At 35.0% G+C, this 26,620-nt stretch overlaps 3 protein-coding genes and 1 pseudogene across 8 annotated transcripts in view; 3 read left to right on the forward strand and 1 right to left on the reverse strand.

Moving 5' to 3' along the window:
• RAD17 (RAD17 checkpoint clamp loader component) overlaps window positions 1–9,292 on the reverse strand; it is a 35,638-nt gene extending 26,346 nt beyond the window's left edge. For 2 of the 5 annotated variants that reach the window (XM_023538127.1, XM_023538125.1), the window contains exons 1-5: window positions 9,137–9,292; window positions 7,807–7,910; window positions 6,294–6,551; window positions 5,556–5,639; window positions 49–223 (exon numbers count right to left, since the gene is read on the reverse strand). In XM_023538127.1, the coding sequence (XP_023393895.1) occupies window positions 49–223; window positions 5,556–5,639; window positions 6,294–6,551; window positions 7,807–7,910; window positions 9,137–9,152 (637 nt within the window). In that variant the 5' untranslated portion in view covers window positions 9,153–9,292. Of the gene's footprint in view, window positions 1–48; window positions 224–5,555; window positions 5,640–6,293; window positions 6,552–7,806; window positions 7,911–8,786; window positions 8,828–9,136 lie in introns of all 5 variants that reach the window. The other 3 variants (XM_023538126.1, XM_011372750.2, XM_011372749.2) reach the window with 3 other exon arrangements.
• Window positions 9,293–9,484: 192 nt separating this feature from the next.
• Window positions 9,485–21,824, forward strand: AK6 (adenylate kinase 6). Of its 2 annotated transcripts, XM_011372752.1 has the most exons (6): window positions 9,583–9,653; window positions 9,977–10,035; window positions 11,527–11,619; window positions 18,611–18,669; window positions 18,777–18,922; window positions 21,289–21,824. In XM_011372752.1, the coding sequence occupies exons 1-6, from the start codon at window positions 9,595–9,597 to the stop codon at window positions 21,479–21,481; spliced, it is 609 nt and encodes a 202-aa protein (XP_011371054.1). In that variant the 5' UTR covers window positions 9,583–9,594; the 3' UTR covers window positions 21,482–21,824. The 2 variants fall into 2 exon arrangements, with proteins under 2 accessions (XP_011371055.1, XP_011371054.1); XM_011372753.2 differs by lacking the exon at window positions 9,977–10,035 and having other exon boundaries at window positions 9,485–9,622.
• Window positions 9,549–13,366, forward strand: TAF9 (TATA-box binding protein associated factor 9). The gene is made up of 3 exons (XM_011372754.2): window positions 9,549–9,622; window positions 11,527–11,619; window positions 12,405–13,366. The coding sequence occupies exon 3, from the start codon at window positions 12,422–12,424 to the stop codon at window positions 13,217–13,219; it is 798 nt and encodes a 265-aa protein (XP_011371056.1). The 5' UTR covers window positions 9,549–9,622; window positions 11,527–11,619; window positions 12,405–12,421; the 3' UTR covers window positions 13,220–13,366.
• A 959-nt stretch (window positions 21,825–22,783) lies between the features above and the next one.
• On the forward strand, window positions 22,784–22,902 carry LOC111747169 (annotated as a pseudogene).
• Window positions 22,903–26,620: the final 3,718 nt, after the last annotated feature.

Consider the following 26,620-nt stretch of genomic DNA (forward strand, 5'->3'; position numbering starts at 1 on the left):
TGTTTCAAAAGTTCTTTAAACACAGACTTTTCTCAGAATTTCCATTACCTTTACAGCAAACCTTACCAGGACTAAATATCTCTTTGAAATCATCTTTTTGGAAGTCTGGTAAAACCGGATTAATCCACTCTTGTACTTGAATCCCATGCTCCTTTGATAGTATTTTTATAGTTGTTGTTTTTCCACATCCAGGAGGCCCTGTTATTAATAAAATAGATCCGCCCTAAAACCAAACACAAACATTAATTAAAAATCAAAATCACTAGAATGCTACAATATGTTTGAATTTTCTTCCTAAATATTAGTTACTTCTATAAATATTTACTAAATGTCTGGTATAAGCAAACTACATTTCACTATAAACCGAGATGAAATAAACCAGCTTTAGATAAAATAAGATAATATTTCCTGAACTTTTAAGCGTAGCTTCTGATAATTCTTCAATTCTTGCATTATGTCTCTTCCAAAGACTACTTAGCAGCCAAATTAAACAACTAAACTTCAGCTGGATTAAGGAGGTAATTTCTGCAACAAATATTTTTAGAGGTTACTGGAACTCATAAAATTCGATCTTGATACAGAACTCTCCTTAAATTATACACTTTAATATTATACAAATACAATATTCTAAGGAAAAGACTTCAGTTTGGATATCAGATTCTTTAATAAATGTAGAAACATTTACCAGAGATAGGACTCTAAAGAGAGACTGAGACAGGATAGCCTATCGAAGTTTCCCCTCCCCTCCAGGACGGACCTGGCTCTGGAATTTTTCCTCAGTTCCCTACTCAGTCCTTTTCCTGAGGCTTTGGAATTTCTTCCTTGTCCCGTACTCAGACCTTTTGATTTCAAGCTTGAGATCCCAGCAAGAGAAACAAGCCAAGGCTAGGACATAAGACAGCTGTCCTTGGGCCGCCTCCTCCCTTCCAGGTGGCATGGGAAACAAGTCAAGACTGGGAGGCAAGCCTGATAGCCTTGGGACACTTCCCAAACCCCAAGAAAACAACAGCCCATAATTCTGACAGCTCCAGGCAGACTCTCTAAGCTGCCCCCATTTTTCTCTTAAGTGTGTACTTTCCCTTTAATAAAACTTACTTTCCTGCTTGCTGTTGGTTGTGTCCTTGAATTCTTTCTCATGGCATAAGACAAGAACCTCACCACTGGAGTTCTGAGGTCCGGGTCCCTCTTTGGACCTCCACTCCGTTGAGCTCTCCAGTAACAAGACTGGAGTGTAGGTCCCAGTAATATTCCCTCATACAGTAAATCTGACCAAAAAGTTAAAGCCATAGATCTTTATGAATTATTGTTTTGGTTTTCCTTGGATAAATACCCAGAAGTACAACTGCTGGGTCAAAGGTAAATCCATTTTTAATTTTTTGAGAAACTTCCAGACTGTTTTCCATAGCAGCTGTACCAATTTGCAATTCTACCAACAGTATGTAAGAGTTCTCTTTTCTCCATATCCTTGCCAACACTTGTTTTTTGATTTATTGATGATTACCATTCTGATGGGTGTGAGGTGATATCTCATTGAGGTTTTAATTTGCATTTCTCTGAAGATCAGTGACCTTGAGCATCTTTTCATATGTCTATTGGCCATCTGTATTTCCTCTTTGGAGAAATAGCTGTTCAGGTCTTCTGCCCATTTTTTAATTGGATTTTTTTTGTTGTTGTTGAGTTGTATGAGTTCTTTATATATTTTGGATATTAACCTCTTATCAAATGTATCATAAGCGAATGTATCATAATCTCCTCCCAGTTGGTTGTCTTTTTGTTTTGTTGATGGTTTCCTTTGCTGTAGAAAAACTGTTTAGTTTGATGTAGTCTCATTTGTTTATTTTTTCTTTTGTTTCCCTTGCCCGAGGAGATATATCCAAAAAGAAATTACTGTTAGCAATATCAGAGAGTTTACTGCCTATGTTTTCTTCTAAAAGTTTTATGGTTTCGGGTCTTACATTTAAATCTTTAATCCATTTTGAGTCTATTCTTGTATACGGTGTAAGAAGGTGGTCCAGCTTCTTTTTTTTTGTATCTGTCCAATTTTTCCACTACCATTTATCAAAGAGACTATCTTTACCCCATTATATATTCTTGCCTTCTTTGTCATATATTAAATGAGCATATAGGCGTAGATTTATTTCTGGGCTCTCTATGCTGTTCCAGTGACCAACGTATCTATTTTTATGCCAGTACCTTGCTGTCTTGATTACCATAGCCTCGTAGTATAGTATAATTCGTAAAGATCTATGCACCCCTATGTTCATGGCAGTACAATTTATAATAGCCAAGTTACAGAAGCAACCTAAATTCCCATCAACAGACAACTGAATAAAGAAGTTATGGTTCATATATACAATAGAATATTACTCGGCCATTAAAAAAATGAAATTCTACCATTTGCAATGACATGGACCTAGAGGTTATTATGCTGAGTGAAATAAGTCAGAGAAAGATAAATACCATATGATTTCGCTTATATGCAGAATCTAAGGAACAAAAAGAACTAATCAAATACAGACTCGCAAATATAGAGGACAATCTGGTGACGAACAGAGGGGAGTGGGGTTGTGGGGTTGGGAGAATGGGGTGAAGGGTTAAGGAAGTACAAATTAGTAATTGATAGATGGTCATAGGGATAGGGAGCACAGCACAGGGAATGCAGTTAGCCTTAATGTAATGACTAGGTAGAGAGCTAGAGGAGAGAAAGAGCAATTAGGAGGATGGTTTTATAAACTATATATGTGTCAAACCAACATACTATATACTTAAAACTAATAATTTTTTTTTTAAAAAGCCAAAAAATGTCGGGGGAAGATTTCCTACATCTAGTGGTGGGCTGTAATCCTTGCTCATTTGTTTACACTTATTAACTAGTGTAAGTAAAGGCCTGTGTACTTGGACCCAGAAGAGAGCCAATTCCGCTTTTTAAAATGGATGAGTGCATGAGTTATAGTAATATTGGCCATGAGTTTAATGTTAATGATTTAGTGATATATATTAAATAAGGTGTCTTTAAACAGGCAGACACATAAAACAAGGTTATTATATATTGATGGGTTAATGTAAACGTGAAGGAACATCAGGTTTCACAGGAACCTAACCTTGTATTTCTCTTAGGAACAATGGTTCAGTATTTGCTAATTCTTTGTTTGTGGTAACTTTATGGAACATAATTAATGCAGATAATAAGAACTGACTACTTCCAAGCAAATTACTTTTTAAAAAGAAGAGGAAGCTCAAGCAAGGGAAGTCATGTATTTTTCTCATGTAATAGAGTTAAGTGTCTATTCTTTGACACAGTGAGTAGGAACTACATAGCAAAAGTTTTGCTTCCAGTAATAAAATTGGGAGGTAGTCTCCTATAAGACTATAAGACACTAAAATATGAAAATTTTTGTTAATTCGACTGTCTACATTGTAATAGAAATTTACTATATTTTTAAGGAAAGACGTTATCCTGAATGATTAACTCAGTAAATATTTGAAGTACTTACAATAAATTTTAAAATAATTTTGGCTTGCCCATAGAGAAATCTAGAAGTTACCAAAATTTCTCTGACTAAAAATGTCTTGTAATCAGTGACATCACTGAAAATTTATATAACAGAGAATATATATGATTGGTTAAAGTCCAAGTTCTTAGAGAGAAAAAGACTTTAAAACTATAGAAGAAATATTTTCCCCAATACCTATATATGTATACACATAACTTAGTTTATCCACCTGGTAGAATAATAATAATACTACATGTGCAGGTTTAAGATAGGATGTTTATACTAAAAAAGTACTGATAAGTGAGAAAACACAGTGGACTCTGAAAAATATAAACAATTATCTAAGCTGATCAAACAAATCAATGAGGAAAAGCCTGGATCTATGAGGTACGTCAGGAAAACTGCTCAAGAATGTATACTCAGGGAAGAGAGATGATTTTTATGAGCCAGCAGGGGAATACTAAAGCTGACATTGAAAATCCATCTTGTATATGCTATCTTAACACTAACCCAAAGGGTTAGATCTGCAAGCTAGACAGAAAGGACCAGGATTCAAAAGAGGACCTGTTACCACTGGAGGCAACGAAAACACCAACTGCTTCATTTCAACGTTGAAAATTAAAGAGAATGACTTAAAATGTATCCTGTCTTTCCAGTTGAAACTATATTCAAAAGTAACTAACTAGCCCGACTCAGTGATGGCAAACTTTCCTTATGGAAAATGCCAGCTAACAATTATAGAAATAATAATAGAATTTAAAAATCACCATTTCATAATCTTAACAAAATAAGTGATTCAGTCAAGGACAGAAAATAGATGCTAAAGAACATAGGTGAAAGATTGCTGGGGAACAAGACACTTACATGTTGCCAAAGTATCTCCCCACAGATCATGTGCCAGTTGTAAGGGAAAAAATTACTTTACAATGAAGATTTTTGACTGTCATCTCCTTAATCTAGTGATTGAACTTAACGGTAAAGATAGCAGAACCAGACATATTTTTTGATATGATGCAATATAAAATAAATACCATGGCTTAATAAAGCATTCTTGCAAAAATATTCGACTCGAGTCTAATCAAGCCCTTGATTCAAACTTTTAAGTTACAGGAAATGCAGGATGGAAGAACAAGTTAGTCATTATGAGGAGGAAACAACCTGACAACTTCAGAACATGAGATCTACAAGTCAACTGGCCTGGTCTCTTCAATAAGTCAATATCTTGGAGAGAAAGAAAAGGTGAATGGGACCATTCTAGATTTAAAAAGACTTAAGAGATATAACAATCAAATGCAAGATGTGGTCCTTGATAAGATCCTGGTTATAACTGACCAGCTACAAAATAAGACATTTTGAAGAAAGCTGGAGAAATGTGAATATGAACTGAGCATGAGATAATATTAGGGAATTAGCTAATTTTGTTAGATAGAATAATAGTACATACAATTAATTAGGAAAATTAAAAAAAAAAAAGAGGCATACTGATGTTTCTAAAAGTCTGATCAAAATGTCACATATTTATAATTTATTTTAAAATACTTAAGGGAAAAGATGATGGCTATATTATGGGTATGAGTATGTATTAATTTACTATTCTATTTTCCTTTATGTTTGAAGAATCTTAAAATAAAAAAAGTTTAAAAAGAATATTCTAGCTTAGAGGTAAAGCATAATTGTGGAATTAGGAAGTGAAAAAAGAAACATCAGTGTAAAATGAATGATGACTGTTTTAGGTTATATTCAGTATGAAAACTGGTATATAATTTGCCTGCTTGCTTCAGGGTGAAATAATCTGATGTGCAAAATACACTACCACCTTAACTAGTTTACTATGCTTTATGTTTATGACAGGGCATGAGAAGGAAAAAGAAATTTAAGTAAAGGGGAGAACTCAGTCTCAGAATCTTTTAGTGGGGCCAGAAATAGTTAAGACCAGAGAGTTTTCCATGACAAGTGATCTGGATTTATTTAGTCATCATGAAGTTTAACTTCTTATAACCATCTATAAGTCAGAGGAACATTTGATATTAAATATTTAAAACACATTTTTTATTTAATTACCTGTTTGGGCTGCCTTTCTAAGACTTCAGATTTTAGCCAGGTTTCAACTTCTTCAATTTTCTTTTTATGCACAGCAAGTTCATGCTAAAAATTTCAAGTTTAAAATAAACATTTTTAATGAAAAAACTAGCAAATGAGTAACATGAAATAGCAATAAAACAGACTGATTACACTTAATTTTTTCTATTATAAAAAAATTGGTTTTTAAAAATTACTTATTTTTAATTCTTTAATATCATCACATATTTGACCCTTTTTATCCAATCTACCTCCCTCTCCCTACCCCAACCTCTGGTAACCATTAGTCTTTTGCCCCTGTCCATGAGTCTCTGTTTATTTGTCCTGTTCATTTATTGCTTTTAAGTTTATAGAAAAAATTGTTTTTAGGTTAACATCACTGTACAAAAATTTTGGACAGGTTTGGAATTATAAAATTTTTTAAAAAACTTAAAATACATTTCGGGAAGGGAATAAATAGGGAAAGGTATTACCTTTAGAAGGAAAAAAAAACCAGATTGATCCTATGTTGAGGCTAAATTTAATCTAAGACAAATAACCAATGATACAACTTCAGAACAACTGTTGAGAAAATCTGAGCCTTGGAACATAAAAAACCTACAAATTATTGGTTTTTTTCCTAAATCGTTCAGATAAAAAGATTTTTATGAGTAACAATCTAAAAATGCACATTTCTCTCCTTCCTGAAATTACACAACTTGTTTGCATGCTATTTAGTACCTGAGTTTCTGGTTTATATTTATCCACCCATGGTTCATTTTCAGACAGATATTCTTCTGAATTTTCTAGACCATAAAACTGTTCTGAGGAGGATAGCTTTCCTCTTTTTCTAGTTGGAAATCTGCAACTTTCTAATGTGGAAGGCACATTTTTTCTTCTATGACTTGAATTATTCACACCTAATGATGTGGCAGTAATAGTAGAGATGCTTGTATTCTCTGAAAAATCATCAAAGGATGGGTCTACCCAGTCTGTTATCTGAAAAAAAGAAATCATGTAAATACTATTACAATTTTTTGCATCTATTCCCTATATAATTGAACTACTGTGTAAAAAAAAGTTTGGATATTTGCAGCATTTAAAATAAAAATATCACAAAATAGCTCTTTAATAGTTATTTTTCTACTTTACAATAAATGCATACTTGTCTACTTAACCATGGTAATGATGAATGTCATACAAAGGAATAAAGAATACAAACTTTATTCTTATTAATGTAATCTTCCCACGATAAAGAGTAGGCTGATTATTTTTAAACTCATTTGTATAACTGAAACCTAAATATTCAAATTACTTACCAAAAAAGCAAAACAAGATAAATAAAATGATACTATTTTAACCATTCACAACATGAGAAGTGTAACACTTCTGCCTTGACCACGTTAATACATTTCATACATCCATATAATTCCTAACAGCTTTAAGACTTTGTAAAGATATAGTCTAAGAATTCTGATGCCATAATTTGTAAATATGACTTGATTATATTCATCCCCTTTTAAGGATGGGAGTTAAGAATATTATTAATAATAGGTAAAGAACTGAAAACCTCTGGGAAAAAACTTGAGTCACAGCCATCCAATTCATTTCCTCCTCTTCAAGAGACTGTCACTATTACCATAATTTTGGCCCCTTTCCTCAATTTTTAAGAGTATATAAAAATATTATGTTCTAGTAAAATTTTTGATAGCAATTCTAATCTATATGTTACTTATACATTTTACAGTTTTATTTCTTACATAAATGTGAAAAATAAAAAAAAGGGGGAAGCGAACCAGCAAAGTTAAATAATTTACTTAAGATGTGAGAAAAAGCAGATCTATCACTAGGAAAACAGCTACTCTGCATATGAGTACGAGCCTGATCCTCATTCTACTCTACCCCTTAACCATGCTGAGGAATGGCACACTGAACCACATGATTTCTAAGAGGTAAGGGCTGCTGTTAAGCTTTAACACAAACTACAACTCATATATTTCTTTCTTCTACTGCTCTTTCATTAAAGAGTTTTCAGCCCTTTCTTTGTGATTGGGATTGTAAACAATTTTTCAAAATTAAGGCTGTACTTCTGGTGTATGGATGTTTTATAACTTATCATTAGACTTTTTAGATCACTAATTACAACAGACACTGGGCACCATTACTTTGATAGCAGTAATAAATCATTAAGAACATGTACAAAATTTTTCATTCTTTTGGGCAATTATTACAGGGCCATTTTAGGGTATCATACCTTTGTAGAAGATTCCTTTCGTCTAAGAAAAGTTTTTGACATTATAAACTTTAATAGTTCCCATCCATAGTATACAACCTGTAGTACACTGAAGTATAATTCACCTAGAGAAAAAAATTCTCAATTAAGAAAAATGGTAAAACAGAAATACAATAATTAATATAAATGATATAATCAACAGCATAATAAAGTTAAAGCTCAAGACCAGTGAAAGGGAACATAGTAAACATAGTTGAAGCAAGAGTCAAAATGCTAAAACAAATTTTAATTTTAATGATTATAACTGTGTCAAATAATCTATGGTGTAACAAATGTAAAGTATTTCATATGAAGTCAATAACCAGAGAAAATGAAAAAAACCACGTATTTGTATACCTACATTTTGTAATTAAGAAAAATTAGACAATTTTATTTGTGCAGTTTTTATATGGAAAATTAAAATTTCCCTCATTTTGAATTACAATTGCAGTTTTTCATTGCCAAAATTTCAAAAAAATAAAAACCCCAAAACTCGACCATACAATGAATTCAGACTTATCACTCATTTTAGACAAAGACTCTACAGCTTATTGTAAATTTTCCTATAACTGTTTTTCTTATCTGAACATATTAGGAAATTTGGGGGCAACAAACACTATGTTTTGCGACTTTCATAATTCTTCAATGTTTACACAAACTAGTAAATTCATCGATTTCAATTCGGCCAGGGGTAAGTTTTTTTAAAGGTCTATGAATTTATAAAATGGAAGGTATATTGGACCTTTTTCAATAGTTTGGAGGCACACATAATGTGCAAATGCTTGCACACACTAGGAAACAAATCGTACACATACACATACGAATCGTCACGATTAGAGAGGTCTTTGCTTTGGAGTTTCAAAGAGGTACATAGATGGGAAAAAAACACGTATTTGGGTAAAAACGAAAGGCGCAGACTGTTGTTATGGTAAGGAGTCTTTCAAAACGAGACTAACAATTACCTCCTTTAAATAGCAGGTTAACTGTCCTTGATGCCAGGTTCCTGAAAAGAAACGTCAGAGGTAGACGGCACCTTCGAGAATATCTCTAACAGACCCACCACCACCCTACACACTGCACACTGTACAGGGGATACTAAGCTCTGATAGTCGTGCAACGGAATGCTGCTAATCAGTGGAGATACGAGAGAGGCTCGCGTGCGTCGGCTCCAGGACAGGAGTCTGTATCCCCACCCATCTCATCCCCATGTAGGATGGGCAGGTCGGGAGGAGGAGCAACATGAGGCCGGGAAGGCGTAGTCTCGAGTCACTAGGACACACATATACCGCGGCCACATCCGCGGCGGCCTTACTTGCCGGGAGCTGCATGCCCTCGTGGGCGGAGGAGCGGTGGCGCCCAGGATCTGCTCCAGGTCGAAGGGTAGCTAGCCACCGGCCCTACAAGGGCTCAGCGCCGAGCCTCTCGGAAGTCCCGCCTCCCGGGGACCTTTCGGACCCACCGGCGCTTCCGCGACACAGCCCGAAGGGCGGGGGCAACCAAAGGAGCGAGTAACTTAGACATCCAGCGCTCTGCCTGACCTGAATCGCGGACCCGACCTATGTCCCTGCCTCGGACCGTGTGATGAAATCGTGTCACAGAAGGCCAAGTAACCAGTGGTCGGCACTAGAAAGCGGAGACGGGTTGCGAACACCGCGCTGGGCCTCGAGGACCGCGAGCCCACAGGCGCTTGCCGCCGCCCGCCTTCCGGCTCCTCCCTATTGTGCTTAGAGCGCGTGTGCCGAAGTTCCCAGAGCCGTCGCGGAGAGGACTATGTTGCTTCCGAATATCCTGCTCACCGGTCAGGGCGCGCGGCGAGGAGGGGCTGGACGGTGGGGCAGGCCAAGGACACCGAGTCCCTAGGGCTTCGGGCCCCCGAAGTGGGGGTGGGGGCGGGGGCGCGGTCAGGCACTCAGCGTTCTGTTTAAAATCTAGTCGAGGGCCTGGAGGAGTGGCAGTTGTGCGAGCCTCGAGACCCGGCCCTCGTGACCGTTGCGGGAGGCGGGGGGAGGGGACAGGGAACGTTAACTTTGTTGGCTAGAGGTTGCTCGGTGAGGTGGAAAGCTGGAGAATCCAGCTCCCCTTTCTGGCAAGCTGCCTAATCTGTCTGAATCAGTTTTTTTTATAAACTGAATGTTGATTCTTCTTTTAAAAGCACGGTTATCTGCCTTTTAGCGAGGTCATGTAAGGTAGTGCCTGCCTGGTCCTTAGCAGGTCTGTTGATGGTGGATACTTTAGTCCTTAGGCCTTCCTGGTCCGTTGTTCATTTTTTTCTCTGTAGATTTCGGTAAAAGTGTTCGGATGTTTGTGACATACGGTGATTCATTTGCTGTATGTGTGTGTCGAGTTAGCTGCACAGCCTTTTTTTTCTTACAAGAAGAAAAGGCCATCTGCTGAGCATTTCTGTTCGCTTCTGGTGTAGGGATGCTGTAAAGATCCCACAGGGGCCTTTCTTGATCTTTGGATCCATACTCAGGGAGCCCGTTATATGGAGGGGTACTAAAATACTTCATAACGACTTTAAAGGATATTATTGTTGATCATTTAACTCTGAAAATTTGTTAAATTGTAGCAGTTAGTAGCATCTTACAGCATTCATGGAAAAATCTATTGGGTGTAGTGCTATTGCAACACGGAAAGATTAAAACGCTCTTTGTGGAAACAAAGCCATAAAGTTATTATCTAACAAAACATAAGTTTGTTGGTGGCTCACAATTGCTTTCTGTTTCTGGGAGTTGTAGATTAACCTTTCAACAAATTAGTCTTTAGACTTTAAGATTCCTTAAGGGGAAGATTTTACAACATCTGAATTGTTTGGGTCAGACAGTGTCCTATTTTTTAATATTAAGCCATTTTTAAAATTTAAATGTCAGAAATCTAAATGTGAGCATGTTATCAAAAACATGGTGAGTCCAGGGTTCAAACTTGGTGTATTATAGTAGACTTGAGGTAAATGTTATTGTCTTGAATATGGAGGCTTGATTCATCCCTTGGATTGTAATGATCGGGATTTATTATTTCAGTGGCATTAGCCCTGAACAGCTGAAAATTATGCCTTTGATTATTTATCTTGAAATATAATACGTATTAAAAAAGCAAAATGAACAATGTACACAAACGTTTACATTACAAATGCCTTTCACAGTGTAGCATTGCCATTTATGTAAAAGTGTGTATATGCCCCTAATATGTATATATATGTATACACATACATATGTAGTGTGCCATCATGTATACATTTACATGAATGTATACACGAACACATATGCATAGGACTTTGTTGGAAAGATATATAAGAAATTGGTTTACAGTGGTTGCCTCTAAGGAAGAATATGGGGGGTCAGTAGTAGAAATGATAGTAGTCTTTCCTACTGTTTAAATTGTTTTCATGAAGTTTGTTTTTAAAAAATTAAAGCAAATGATGATGTTAATTTATGTGAGATGGCAATTTCCATAGTGTTGGCAAGCAGTCTGCAAATTGGCATCAGAATTGCCTAAGCCCCACTCCTGATAGAATCAGATACCCTGGATGAGATTCTGACATCCAACAGGTCTTGATTAGTTCATGCTGTATGCTAATTCACATAGGATTGCTAATTAGGAAACGTTTCATTTTAGTTGTTAAGAACTTTAAGAAGGGCAGGTAGGTAGCTAAAGTCTAATAAGTATTTGTTGAACAATATGTTTCTGTGGCTTGTTTTCCAGGTACACCAGGGGTTGGAAAAACCACACTAGGCAAAGAACTTGCATCAAGATCAGGACTCAAATACATTAATGTGGGTGATTTAGCTCGAGAAGGTAAGGGACATTTTTGATGTTAAATTTGTTTTCAGAGAGAGAGATAATGGAGTATTAGTACTATACTGTGAGAGGATACAAAAAGCAGAGAAAAATTGCTATTAAGGAATTTATGCTCTATTGGGGACCCATAGAAGTAGAAAGTATTAAGTGTCTAAAGCCACATCCTGGTTATTTTGACCATTACATTGCCCCCACAATTGGCTAGCAGTTCTTGTGGTCAGTAATGATTGAGAAGGTTTCCATGAAGAGATTGGATTTATATAATCTGAATATGAGGAATAGGGAGAATGTTTTGAAACAGGTGAACAACAAAGGTTTGGGTGGTGCTTAGCATATCTATGGAGATAGTGATTATATTGATCTCACTGGAAGGATGCATTATTTTGAAATCAAGCAGTAGGACATAACTGTTCTGTGGTATTTTTATATATTAATTTGATAGTTGCTTGTCTGCACAGAACTGCACATATTCTAAAATGATACATGTTTTTACTTATTTTTCCCTGTTTTCTCTCTTTATCTGTTATCACTCCCTTATTGTGTCTTTATCTTTTTATATTCTGCTATGATTTCTACAGGGTAGAAACTTAATAAATTTAAGTAAATGGAACTTTAAGTGTACCTCATTAAAAATAAAAAGATTAAACATAGATTTTTAAAATTTAAATATATTTTTAAAAATTTAGCATATATTTAAATTTTTTAAAGTTCCCAACAGTTGCTACTAAAGTAACTATTTCAGGTTTGACCTAATGTACATATTTTTTTCAAATGATCTAAAGTCTGATCACCGGATATCATGGAGTCTGGCAAGATGGCTTCTCCCAAGAGCATGCCGAAAGATGCACAGATGATGGCACAAATCCTGAAGGATATGGGGATTACAGAATATGAGCCAAGAGTTATAAATCAGATGTTGGAGTTTGCCTTCCGATATGTGACCACAATTCTAGATGATGCAAAAATTTATTCAAGCCATGCTAAGAAAGCTACTGTTGATGCAGATGATGTGCGATTGGCAATCCAGTGTCGTGCTGACCAGTCTTTTACTTCTCCTCCCCCAAGAGATTTTTTATTAGATATTGCAAGGCAAAGAAATCAAACCCCTTTACCACTGATCAAGCCATATTCAGGCCCTAGATTGCCACCTGATAGATACTGTTTGACTGCTCCAAACTATAGACTTAAGTCTTTACAAAAAAAGGCATCTACTTCTGCGGGAAGAATAACAGTTCCACGGCTGAGTGTTGGTTCAGTTACTAGCAGACCAAGTACTCCCACACTTGGCACACCAACCCCACAAACCATGTCTGTTTCAACTAAAGTAGGGACTCCAATGTCCCTCACAGGGCAAAGGTTTACAGTACAGATGCCCACTTCGCAGTCCCCAGCTGTAAAAGCATCAATTCCTGCAACATCAGCAGTTCAGAATGTCCTGATTAATCCATCATTAATTGGGTCCAAAAACATTCTTATTACCACTAACATGGTGTCGTCACAAAATACTGCCAATGAATCATCAAATGCATTGAAAAGAAAGCGTGATGATGATGACGATGACGATGACGATGACGACGATGACTATGATAATTTGTAATCTAGCCTTGATGCATGTAACATGTATACTTGGTCTTGAATCCACTGTACTGAGATTAAACATGCATGCTGGATGTTTTCAAGTTGTGTTTTAGAAAAGTGAAATAGTATTTAATGAGTAAATATAGTTACCATACTTTTAAATTGAGATGTTGGATTTTCTTTAATGGGATTCATAATGGTTTTTCATCGGCCTTTAAGTGTGAAAAATAAAGTTGTCATTCTTCACTTTGATGTTGGTACTTTGGCGATTGTTTTTAGAAACAATTTTCCCCCTCATCAGCAACAGGAATAACAGTTGCAACAATTTGAAGTTGTTGTAGTCTTTTTATTACCACTACAGTGTCACCTTTAGTGTCTTCAGATATTTAAATCATAGTATGATCTCTGATGTATAAGTCACTGTTATGGTCCATTTTCTCAAATTGCTGAAGTGTAATCATGTCTGTTTTTTGGAGGGACCATTTGGTCAGGATTTTTATTCGTAGTGAATCCTCATCTCTTTGTATTTATTTTCCTGAATTGTCCAACTTCTTCTTAGGTCTTATTTTCTATCCCTTTGGTTATATTTAAACCCTTGATGTGTCTCTTAGTATCTCCCCACTTAAAAATTTAAAAAATGTTTTTTCCAGCATTCCCTTTTGCAGGTCAATTTTCCGCATCTTTGCTTGATAATTATAAATGACTATCATGCTCATATTTTTAATCCAGGTCTGGTATTTAAGTTACAGTTAATAAAACTTAGGTCTTTATTTGCTCTTGTATGTAGCTACTCAGTTTCCATTTTATACTTTTATGAAATCTGGTTTTATTTCTTTGCCTGTTGAACTCCACTGTTTTTGTCAAGTGATTTCAGTCACATACAGTCATGTCTTCCAGTCCAAAATCACCCGCTCAGTTTAACATTTCTAAACTTAATAAGGTTGCTATATAATCTACCATAAGTAGCATTGCAAGGAACAGTAACACTAGTCCATGGGGTCCTCTCCTACGTGTATTTGTGTATTCGTGTATTTATGCCATTTTAGCCAACTGTGTGGTGTATAGTCTCACCTATCCTTTTTGTATTTATTGAGGTGGAATTTAAGCCTTAAAGGAAAAGTGTTTTTCCCCATCCTGTATTGCCAGATAGAGGATTTCTGGTCTGACTTGACATGTTAGATAAGGTACTTTTTAACTTCATAATGTACTTGATTTTTTTTTCTCAGATGTCATTTAAATATACTTGAGACTCTCTACAAAATATTCTGAGGATCTTAACAAGAAAATAGTCTGAGATATTCAGCCTCTTTTTTTCAAATGGTGATATTATTTTAAAGGAAACCATGCAATCACCTATAAATCAGTGGTCCTTAGCTAGGGGCGATTTTGCTTTTCAGGGGACATTTTTTCAGTTGACTTGTGCAGTTCAACTTCATGGTTGGGAATCCATTTTTGTGGAGGGCCAACTGTAGTTATACACAAATTTTTGACTTCGGGAGGTTGGTCCTCCTAATCCCGCATTGTTCAAGGGTCAACTATATTTGTAAGAGACCATCCTTATGCCATTTGGAACCAAGACAGGAAAAAATTTAGTTGGGGAATTAAGGTTAATAAAACTATTGGGAGTCCTTAATGTGGTGTGACTAAGAATGCTTTCCTTACCCTGTTCTTCCAGTCCTCAGATACCTCCTCACTATCCTTTCTCATGTGCAGTCGTTTAATGACACTTACCAGCATCCTTAATTTTCCTGCCACCAGTTGATCAGTCTGAAGCCTCTGTTCCTAACTCCAGGATGCCTGTAGGTCTCAACAAAGTAATATATTGACATTGGATCCATTTCAAATAGAGGTGGCAAATTGTAAAGTATAGATGGACCCTCAACACATTAAAATCTTTTCTGTTTCTAACCTAGGGGCTGGCAAACTGCTGCTGTTTTGATAAGAACCACTAGCTAAAGACGCTCATAAAGCCCGAAGTATTTTCTATCTGACCCTTTCCAAAAGTTTGCCATCTCCACACTCACCTCTTTTGTGTCCCATTTTTTCCTTCCACTGGAAGCCTTTGGAACTAACTTCTCCATTGGCCTCTCCTACACTTTTCTCTTCCAGTCTTTACATTTGATGCTCTGATTTCACTGCCACCATCTTGTAATTCTGCCCCTCCCTATAGTAATTTCATTCACTCAGAACTAGTCACCTTTTTGCTGATGACTGTTAAGTTTATAATTAAAACTTAGTCCAATTTCTAGATACCTAAATGTAACCATCTGGATAGTTCCCAGACATCTCCAAAGTGCATTCCTATTCCCCACACCTAGAAACACATTCATGCACTAGACAGATCCATTTGCCCTTTAAATCCTGATAGTTCATCGGAAAAATTCCTATGGACCTCTATCCCATTCCTAAGACTATTGGCGCTGTGTTTCTCTGGTACCCCTATCCAATTCTCAAGACCATTTGTGCTGAATCTCATACCTTCAGTATCTCTTCCCTCCCTATTCTACACCATCATGTCCTTTAAAAAAAGAGCAGGAATAACATGACTGGAACTTTTTGCTGATAAAGTCCATCCTCTTTAGTGAAGTATAGGAGATTATGAACTGGCTTCAGTCTACCTTCATCCTTAACCTGCAATCACTCTCTCCTATGTCTCCTACAGTCTTCCCACAGTGCACTATTCCTTATATACACTGGGAATTTTTCACCTCCACGTCTTTACATATGTCATTCCCTTACCTGTAGATATACCCTTATCTGCCTTAAAACTCTAAAAAGCCCAACTTGAATGTCACATTTTTTGGTGCCAACTTCTCTAAGAATTCATTGCTCTTTAAAGGTCAGATACCAAAGCTCTCCATCCTAAACCAATTAACTTCTTGTACGGATTGCATTACCGTTAAAGGCTTCTTGTTGGATTGAAGTAAATGTGGTAAATATGTTTCCAAAGGAAAAAATCTGAAAATGTCAAATATTAGCAATAGCATCAAAACATAACCAGCATCCCAATATCTTTAAAGAACAGCTTTCACATGAGTGTATGAATTCTAGGATGGCATTTAAACATGATACAGCTTGACTAACAACAGCTAGGAACGTCTTTTAAAGTAAGAGCTTAACCTTGTAACTCGGGCTCCACAACCAATTTTTTTTTCTGCATGTAATATATTTTTAAATAAACTGTTAACAAAATTGAATAATTTTCTAAGCTTTTGGTAATTTAATCAAAGCAAGCCCAATCATCTTTGCTAGATTAAGATCCTGTGACTAGACAACTATAAATTTGACTTCTAATTGAAATTTTCTAAAGTATAAATTTCCATTTTTTGAAATTTGAAATGAAGTTTAGAATCTGTTTCTTCCCATTTCCTGTGGTACAATCATCACTCACCTAAAATTCAGTAGCCTTGATATGCTATCTATGCTTCTGGATTTGCTTCCTTCCAACTTGTTCTCACAAAGCAAAATGATTTTTAAAATTTTGAAATCGATCATATTTCACGCTTAAAATGCTTTAACTGTTTTCCTTTGCCTTAGGATAAAGTCTAAACTCAATGCAGCTTTCAAAGCCCTTTTTGACCTAGCTTCGGTTTACTTGATTCCTTATCACCAAATTTCCTAACTATTCTGAAAGACTCCCTCCTGTGAAAGAGAAGAGCCTAACTTCCCTAGTCTCTCTGGCTTTGAATATCTTGTTTTCTGTTGAGAATAGTCTTCTCTACCTTTTTTTCCTTAGCTAACTGCTTCAGGTTTCCTCCAGGAAGCCTCCTATAATATCCTATGTTTATGTTTCTAACATAATAGGTGCCTATTTTATTGTTCCCATAGCACCATGAACTATAACATTAAAATACTGTATAATTTCCTTGTCGTCTATCCTCTCTCATTTTACTGTAAACTCTCTGATGTTCACTATTATATCCTCATTACCCTTAAGACACTGGTATATGGTGTTTGATAAATGTTTTTTGAAATGAATGCTTGAAAGCTTGGATTACACTATTTTATTAAAACATATTAACAAGATTTAACAAATCCTGCATTTCAGCATTGCAGTATAGACTTTAATTCTAAAAATGTTGCAATAGTTGTCTGTATTATAGACAGCATATATTTTTAAAGATTTCCCTAGTCTTCTAAGAGTCAAGATTTTAAAATATCAAGGCACCTCAGCATTTGTCTACTCCAGACTCCCACACAGTACAGAATCAGCTGTAGGTAGTCAGATTTTGTGGCGTTATAAAAAAATATATAGTATTGTAAAAATAATACACAGAAAAATTGCTCCAAAACCTACTAATTTATTTCCATCTTTTGTTTTTCTTCCAATCTTTGTCTTTATTGCAGACAACTTTGAATTCTGCTTTTTATGTTTTATTGCTTATATCATAAGCATTGATCATGTTGCTACTTAGTCTATTCTACATAGTATTGAGCAGAGGCCACATTAGGGGTCTATAGAGATAAGTGGCTTATATGCCCAGAATCAGTCCACAGACGCTCCAGGCAAGACAGAAAATTAAAACTGCTTCTGGCCTTACACTAATCCTCAGGACTACCCTTTAATATTACTTTAGAATTCATGCTCATTTTAACCTAATTTCAACCTGTGCCAAAATATTAAGGGAGAAGAGGTAGGAAGCATATCCCTAGAGATGGCTAAACAGATGATCTTAGCCTGCCTTATTACATACCTCCCAGCAATTCAAGTGAGGGTAGGATTGGTATACCTCACCCTCTGATGTAAGACTCACTTTGAAAGCCAGCTTTGGCTTGTTGGAAAGTTATGTTAGGTTTAAATCTTCTTTACAACTGCCCATCATTCTTGTTTTGCCTTCTGAAATAAGACTTAACACTTGGCTTTGGGAGATGCTGAAGATGGAGAAGTAAAGATATTCTTCCATATCATCTGGGTACTGACTCCACTTCCTCAAACCTCATAAAGATGTGCCCTCAGTGACAAGAGGGTTAATTTCTGGAATCAAGAACTTGTTGTTTATAATAAGTTTCATATCCTCAGCCTAATAAGTTTGGAATTTAATCTCCTGTTAATGTGTGAGAGTGTATCCATGTGTCTCCTCTTCCCGTTAATCTGTAGGTCACCAAAAATAATGCAGTTCTCTTCTAATAACCCCATAAATTCCTAAATTGTCTATTATTCATTCTTTAGTTTCAATTTTGATAAACAGTTTCAGATATGTCACTATCCAGTTTTCCGAACAGAAAAAAATATAATCATTACTGTTCTTTATATTTGCTGTCCACATGACATGTATTGTGTTAGTGCCCTCCCTTGTCTCCAAAAGAGTAATTGGTGATACATTTCCCTTCCTAAAGTCTAGAATTAATTGAAAATTACTGAAAGTTACTTAGAAAGTTACTTTAACAAGCCAATGTAAATCTCTTTCAGGGCAGTTATATGATGGCTATGATGAAGAGTATGATTGTCCCATTTTAGATGAAGACAGAGTAAGTACAATTTTTAAATAAAGTACACACTTTAAAAATTTAATAGGAAAGTTGACATCAGTTTTCTAAAGGAGCATTCATCTTTTTTTCTTCTCCCTTGCTTATAGGTAGTTGATGAGCTAGAAAACCAAATGAGTGAAGGTGGCGTTATTGTTGATTACCATGGTTGTGATTTCTTTCCTGAACGCTGGTTTCACATAGTTTTTGTATTGAAAACAGATAACAGTATATTGTACAAAAGACTTGAAACAAGGTAAGAAAGGGAAAACATTGAATTCTTAAAGTATAATATAAACTTTTATTTAGGTTCTTGAAATTGGCCATTGTGACTACTTCATTTGTTCTGTAGCTATAAACCAGATCCGCATGGTACCAACATTCTGACTCTAAAAGAAAAAGAGTTGTATCTCACAGGCAGTAATTTATAACCATGTAGATGAATACCTCAACTGACAATTTGATTCGGTAGAATGTACTATTTAGCAACCCTATTCAGTCGTGCTTTTTCCTTAATGTAAAACCTTACTAGAAAAACAGCCAAGCCAATAACATATTCTTTCCTATTGAATGAACATTATCCAAATTATCCTCACAATAAGAATGGAAAAGGTTATGAAAAACTTAAAAAAAAATTGACATTTCACAACTTTTAACATATATTTGAGTTAGTCCCTCCAAGAGTATGTCACACTTAATCCAGAATAACCAAAAAGGAGAAATTTAAAAAAAAAATTTTTTTCAATTAGAGTTGACATTCAATATTTTATATTCAAGTGGACAACATAGTAGTTAGACATTTATATAATTTATGAAGTGATCCCCGCAATTAGTCTAGTAGCCACCTGGCTCTATACATAGTTATTACAACATTATTGACTATATTCCCTATGCTTTATATCCCCATGACTATTTTGTAACTACCAATTTGTACTTCTTAATCCCTTCACTTTTTTCACTCAGCCCCACAACCCACTCTCATCTGGCAATCACCAATTTGCTCTTTGTATCTATGAGTCTGTTTCTGTTTTGTTTGTTCATTTATTTTGTTCTTTAGACTCCACATATAAATGAAATATATGGTATTTCTCTTTCTCTGTCTGACTTACTTCACTTAGCATAATACCCTATATGTCTATCCATGTTGTCACAGAGAAATTTTTAAGGAAAACATTTTCTCACTGTCTTTTAATTCAGTCTGTGGGACGATGAGAATTCTAAGAGGAATGTAAAGGGCTGTCTCAGGTTCAGAATTTGTGCTTCTCACTGACTATAGTTAGCGCTGTCTAACTACCACTGGATGGGACACCTGCAAAATCCTTGCACAAAAGAATATAGTAGCAAAGTTAGGTTGGAGCTAAACCTAAAACTTTAATCATTTTTCTTGAGGCAATGAAAAGCCATTAAAAGTATTTGAACAGAGAAGTAATAAAGATCATATGGCATATATGCTTTTCCTCAAACAAGTCAATTTAAAATTCTATTTAAAAATTGCTGTTTTTTGTAAATAGCCAAAGACTGGCTATGAGAGAGCTAGTCTTGTTTTCAACCATTAAAAATTACAAGGTAATCACCTTTTAAGAAAAATTCACATACCATACAATTCATCCATTGAAGTATACAATTCAGTAATTTTTAGTATATTCACAGAGGTGTGTATCTATTACTACAATTTTAGAAAATGCTCACCCTCCCCACCCCCCACAAAAGAGAACCCTATACCCTGTAGCAGTCATTCTCCATTTCTCTTTAGTCCTCCAGCCCATGGCCACCAGTAATTTATTTTCTGTCTCTGTAAATTTGCCTATTCTAGCATTTCATATAAATGAAATCATACAATATGTAGTCTTTTGTGTTTGGCTTCTTTCATATAGCAGTGTTTTCAAATTTCATCTGTGTTATCAACATGCACCAGTACTTCATTCCTTTTTATTGTCAAATTTCCATCATATGGAATATGATTTGCCAAAATTTTTCCCCATTCTGTGGGTTTTTCATAGTTAATCACCTTTTAAATAGTTCAATTTAATTTTGATTGTTACAAGGTTTAATAAATTAGAGTTTGAATTTTCTTTATATTTTTCACAAGCTAATTTGTTGGCTAATTTACATACCTGCCTAAAGAGTACATAAGTTTAATTTTTTTTCAGTGTCTTTGAAATTGGTAAAGATCCATCTGTGTGATCAAGTACCCAATTAGTATATAGTATTCCAATCATATGCATTTTATTTTATTGTATGTCAGCCATTTGTTTTATCTGTCTATATCTAAACTCTTCTAATTCTTTTGAAACCTAGGACTGTAACTATAGACTTCTTATTTATCTCATAGCTCAGAATTTGGCTTGAGATAGGTAGATATGTTTGTTAACTGACTGGCTGACATATTGTGGGGGAAAATATTGGGGGGCAAACCTAAACATTGGTCCTTACTTTAACCCTTTTGTTAAAAAAGTCTCAAATTTTAGGTGCCAGTCTATTTTCTATAGGTAAAGAAACTACAAGAAGTATTTTTGTGTGATTTTTCATGTATTCAAAATTGTCAAGTTTCTGGTATGTTCTTAAAATTCCAGTTAATGTCATTCAATTTACTTTTTATATCTTTCTCTTGACTACTTGTAGGGGTTATAATGAGAAGAAACTAAAAGATAATATTCAGTGTGAAATTTTTCAAGTTCTTTATGAAGAAGCATTAGCATCCTACAAGGAAGAAATAGTACATCAGCTGTCCAGCAATAAACCAGAAGATCTAGAGGATAATATCAATCAGATATTGAAATGGATTGAGCAATGGATCAAAGATCATAGCTCTTGATTTATAAGACTGGCCACTTTGTAATCACTCTTGATATTTCTCACATCATATAAATTGTCTGATTACCAGTAAAACTTTTAAATGAAAATTGTGCTACAGAACTAGTAGGTGGATAGTATAAAGGTTTACGTTTGTTTTTTTTTTTTCTCCATGAGAAAGCTAAACATTCTTAAGTATAATGAATATATTACAGATTGCGAATAAAAGCTCTTATCATTTAATGCTTCAATTGCTAAAGAATAAATAAATCTGACCAAATGAGTGGATGGATATCTTCTAAGTTTATCATAGAAGAAAATGAAGATGATCTCTTAAAATAAAACTAAAGTCTACAGATAAAGCATCAGAGTTTTCCATTTTTATTTCTTCCTTTAGAAAAAAGGAAATGGTAATACATGTACTCTGTAAAATTCAAAAGGTACAAAAGGGTATACATGGAAGGTAGATTTTCCTTACAGGCCACCCTTGTTCCTCAACCACCCCAGAACCCCTCCCTTTAGGAAATAATGTTACCTATGTGTCTTTTCAGAGATTTTATGTGCCTGCAAAGTGCATTGTGTGTGTACTTTTTTTTGGCACATGATAGCATACCATGAAACTGTTTTGTATTTTCTTTTTTTCATTTAATATATTTTGGAGATTATACCATCTCAGAACCTACAGACCTCCCTATTTTTTTTTTTAATTAAAATACAATTCACATAAAATTAACCATTTTAAAGTGTACAATTCACTGGTTTTTATCATATTCACAAGACTGTGCAACCAACAGCACTATAATTCTGTAACATTTTCATCACCTCACCCAAAAGAAATCCCATACCCATTAGCAGTCACTTGCCATTCTTCCCTTCTCCCAGCCCTTTGTAATCACTAATCTACTTTGTCTATATGGATTTGTATATTCTGGACATTTCATATAAATGGAATCATGCAATAACGTGGCCTTTTGTGTCTGGCTTCTTTCACTTAGTATAATGTATTCAAGGTCATCCATGTAGCCTGTACTGGTACCCTATTCCTTGTTATGGTCAAATAACATTCCACTGTATGGCTATACCACATTTTACTTATCCATTCCATCAGTTGCACAATTGGATTGTATCCACTTTGGGTATTATGAATACTTGTGTACAGTTTTTATGTGGATGTATGTTTTCAATTCTCAGATACATAGGAGGGAAATTGCTGGGTCATATTGCAACTGAGTTTAACTTCTGAAGAATACCAAACTGTTTTCCAAAGTTGTTGTATTACATTCCCAGCATCCATGTATTAGGGATCTTATTTTCCCACATTCTAGTCTACGGCCATGCTACCCTGAACAAGCTGGATCTTGTCTGATCTCAGAAGCTAAGCAGGGTTGGGCCTGGTTAGTACTTGGATGGGAGACCACCTAGGAAGTCCAGGTGCTGTAGGTGTAAAAAATAAAAATAATAATAATAAGGAATTGTAAGCAGAAAAGGTCCTTGCAATCTGTGAGGTCAACCAAGAGTTGCCTTGCCTAAAAAAATATTCTTGCCAACACTTGCTACTGTTCATAATAGCCATCCTGTGGATGTACGGTCACATTTCATTTTGGTTTTGATTTACATTTCCCTAATGACTAATGATGTTGAGCCTCTTTTCAAATATCTATTAGTCATTTGTACATGTTCTCTGGACCCCTAATCTTTTTAATGTTTGCATAGAATTCCATTAAGGATGTGCTAAGGTTGATTTAAACAATCCCCTATTGATGGACATTTAGGTTGTTTCCAGCTTTTCACTATTACAATGATGTAAGAAATAATAATACATATATTACTATGTGCCGGGCACTCTTAAACACATTTCAAAAGTGTTCTCTTAATCCACATGACTACCATCTGAGGTAGGTATTATTTCCATTACAGGTGACAGAATCAAGACACAGAAGGGTTAAGTAACTTACCCAAGATCATGACTAGAAAGTATCAGAGTCAGGATTTCATCCTAGCAGACTCTTACCCATTGAGTTGTGCTGCCTAATGCTTATATGGTTTTGCACATGAGCAAGTTTATCGAGTAAATTCCTGGAAGACAAATTGTATGCAAATGACATTTAGTAAACTCATTTTAATAAACACAGATTGCCTATTATGAATGTGCAAGACTCCATGCAAATCACTGCTAGGGAAGACCTCCCAAGATAAGTTCTCGACCTCTAGATGATCTTAATGTAGCATACAAAGGTGATCTACACAAATGGACATTTTAGACAAATAGGGTAGATTGTAACAAGTACCCTTTCGGAGATTGTAACACAATGAAAGAACAGAAGAGAAGGATTATTTTCTACTAATTATCAGAAAACAATAAATGATAAAGAACGCAGAGCCTTCAAGAATGGGTGTGGAGGTAAAGAAGAAAGATTACTTGGTCAGGTCCTCTGCCTATTTTTTGATTGGATTGTTTTCTTGTTGAGTTGTATGAGTTCTTTGTATATTTTGGATATTAGCCCTTTATCAGAGGTTTTGTTTGCAAATATCTTCTATTCAGTTGGTTGCCTCTTTGTCTTGATTTGCTGTGCAGAAGCTTTTTAGTTTAATAGTCATTTATTTCCCTTGCCTTCGAGGTCAATTCATAAAATCCTCTCTAAATCTAAGGCCCATGCGTTTAGTATCTACGTTTCTTCCATGCAATTTATTGTTTCAGGTCTTATATTTAGGTGTTTGTACCATTTTGAGTTAATTTTGGTATATGGTGACAGCAGTCTAGTTTCATTGTTTTGCATGTGGCTTTTCAATTTTCCCAGCTCCATTTATTGAAGAGGTTTTCCTTTCCCAAGAAGACATACAAATGACCAACAGATATGTGAAAAGATGCTCAACTTCACTAGCTATTAGAGAAATGCAAAGCAAAATCACAATGTTATCCCACCTCACACCTGCTAGAATGGCTATCTTCAACAAGACAAGTAATAACAAGTCTTAGAGAGGCTGTGGGGAAAAAGGAACCCTCAAATATTGCTGGTGGGAATGTAAATTTGTACAGCCACTATGGAAAACCATATGGAGGTTCCTCAAAAAATTAAGACTAGAATTATCACATGACCTTTCTGGATATCTATCCCCCAAATTTGAAAACATTTATTCATTAAAATCTATGCACCCCCATGTTCACTGCAGCATTATTCACAGTGGCCAAGACATGGAAACAACCAAAGTGGCCTTCGATAGATGACTGGATAAAGAAGACGTGGTCCATATATATATACAATGGAATTTACTCAGCCATAAGAAAAGATGAAATACTGTCATTTGTGACAACATGAGTAGATCTTGAGATTATTGTGCTAAGCAAAATAAGTGAGAAAAAGTTGAGAACCATATAATTGCACTCATCTGTGAGATATAAAACTGAAAGCAACAAACGAACAAGACAAACAGACTCATAGACACAGACAACAGTTTAATGGTTACCAGAGAGAAGCGGGGAGGCGGGGAGATAATAAAGGTAAAGGGAGTCAAATATATGGTGACGGAGAGAAATTTAACTTTGAGTGGTGAATACACATGCAATATACATATGACATTGAACTGTACACTTGAAACCTATATAATTTTATTAACCAATGTCGCCTCAATAGATTTAATTAAAAATAAAAGAAAAAAAGAAAAATTACTTGGACTAGAATAATATCACAAAGAAAGGTGCTACCCAGTACTACAAATCATATGAAATGAGGATAATTACTTCATTGGGCTATTGTAAGGATTAAATAAATTGTGCTTGGCATATATGAAGCACCATATATGTGTTTATTATTATTATTTTTAATAGTATAAATGTTTTGAGAAGACTTGTCTTTTCATTACTGGGATTCACTAAATTATGGTAATCAAGTGATTGCTAATTATGTTAACACTAATATTGACTCATAATAATAAATGAGATTTTCCTTCAACGGAGGGGAGATAATGGAATCTAATACAGAGCTAGACACCTTTTGGGAATTTTATAAATATTAATATATTCACTAATTTTAGTCCTAGGTTTTCACATAAAACTAGAGACAAAGCTTTAACATTTTATAGTTGGAAAAAGAACTTAAAAATAACCTCATTTATTATTTGTCTCTGGATTTAGGCCAATTTAAAACAAACAGGGAGATAAATGTGCCCAATTTTCAATCATTTTATAATTCTGTAAATGAAGCTTAATATGATTTATTCTGTTTCTCAAGAGTGCCTTAAGATAATAAGCTTTAGCGTATGCATAACCAGTGATTTTTTTCCCGCCTTATGCCCTTTTTGGTATATTTTTATTTTTGAGGGCTTTGAAATAGGGATTTGGCCTTACTTCATCTATATTTTGTATGCATTCTAAGCATCCTACCACCAATCCCTACCAACATTTAAATTTGTCCTTAACACAGAAGTGATAGGGTTCAAAACTGCAGAGAACTGTTTATTCTTTCTATGGAGTGGGGGAGGGCAAGGTAAAAAACAAAATTTCTGTTCTTAATAACTTTCATTGCTGTATATGTGAAAACTAATATCATGAAGAGTCTTTATATATACCTAGGGTTTTATTTAAAATTTAGTTCCTTAACTCTTTTGATGATGTAAATCCCTTTGACAGTCTGAATTAGCCATGAACCCACTTCCTGTAAGGAAATATAGATATACATATTAATACACAATGTTGCTTATATTTTTCAAAGATTCACAGACCCCTGAAATCCATCCAGAGGTTTACTATTTAAGGGGTTTCAAAAATTAATTTGTGAAACAAGACTAGTGAATAAAAAGCATATTGGTCATCCAGGAGGTCCTAGCCAGTACATTAAGCAAGAAAATGAAGATATACAGAGCTGAAAGGAATAACTAAGCTATTCTCAGTCAACATGATTACTTTTGCTGAAATTCCAAAGAGAATCCAAACAAAAGCTACTTGAACTAATAAGTGACTTTTAACAAGGTCACAGGATACAAGACCAATACCCAAAAGTCAATTGCATTTCCATAGAGTAGTGACAAACAAGTGGAAATTAAATTAAACAATATCATTTACAATATTAACAAAAAAGATGACATACTGAGATATATGTCTAACAAAATATGTGCAAGATCTGCATGCTAAAAATTCAAATAAGAGAAAGATCCATGGGTATAC

This window comes from Pteropus vampyrus, unplaced genomic scaffold (assembly GCF_000151845.1).
Source record: "Pteropus vampyrus isolate Shadow unplaced genomic scaffold, Pvam_2.0 Scaffold213, whole genome shotgun sequence".
In the NCBI taxonomy this organism is placed as follows: domain Eukaryota; kingdom Metazoa; phylum Chordata; class Mammalia; order Chiroptera; family Pteropodidae; genus Pteropus; species Pteropus vampyrus.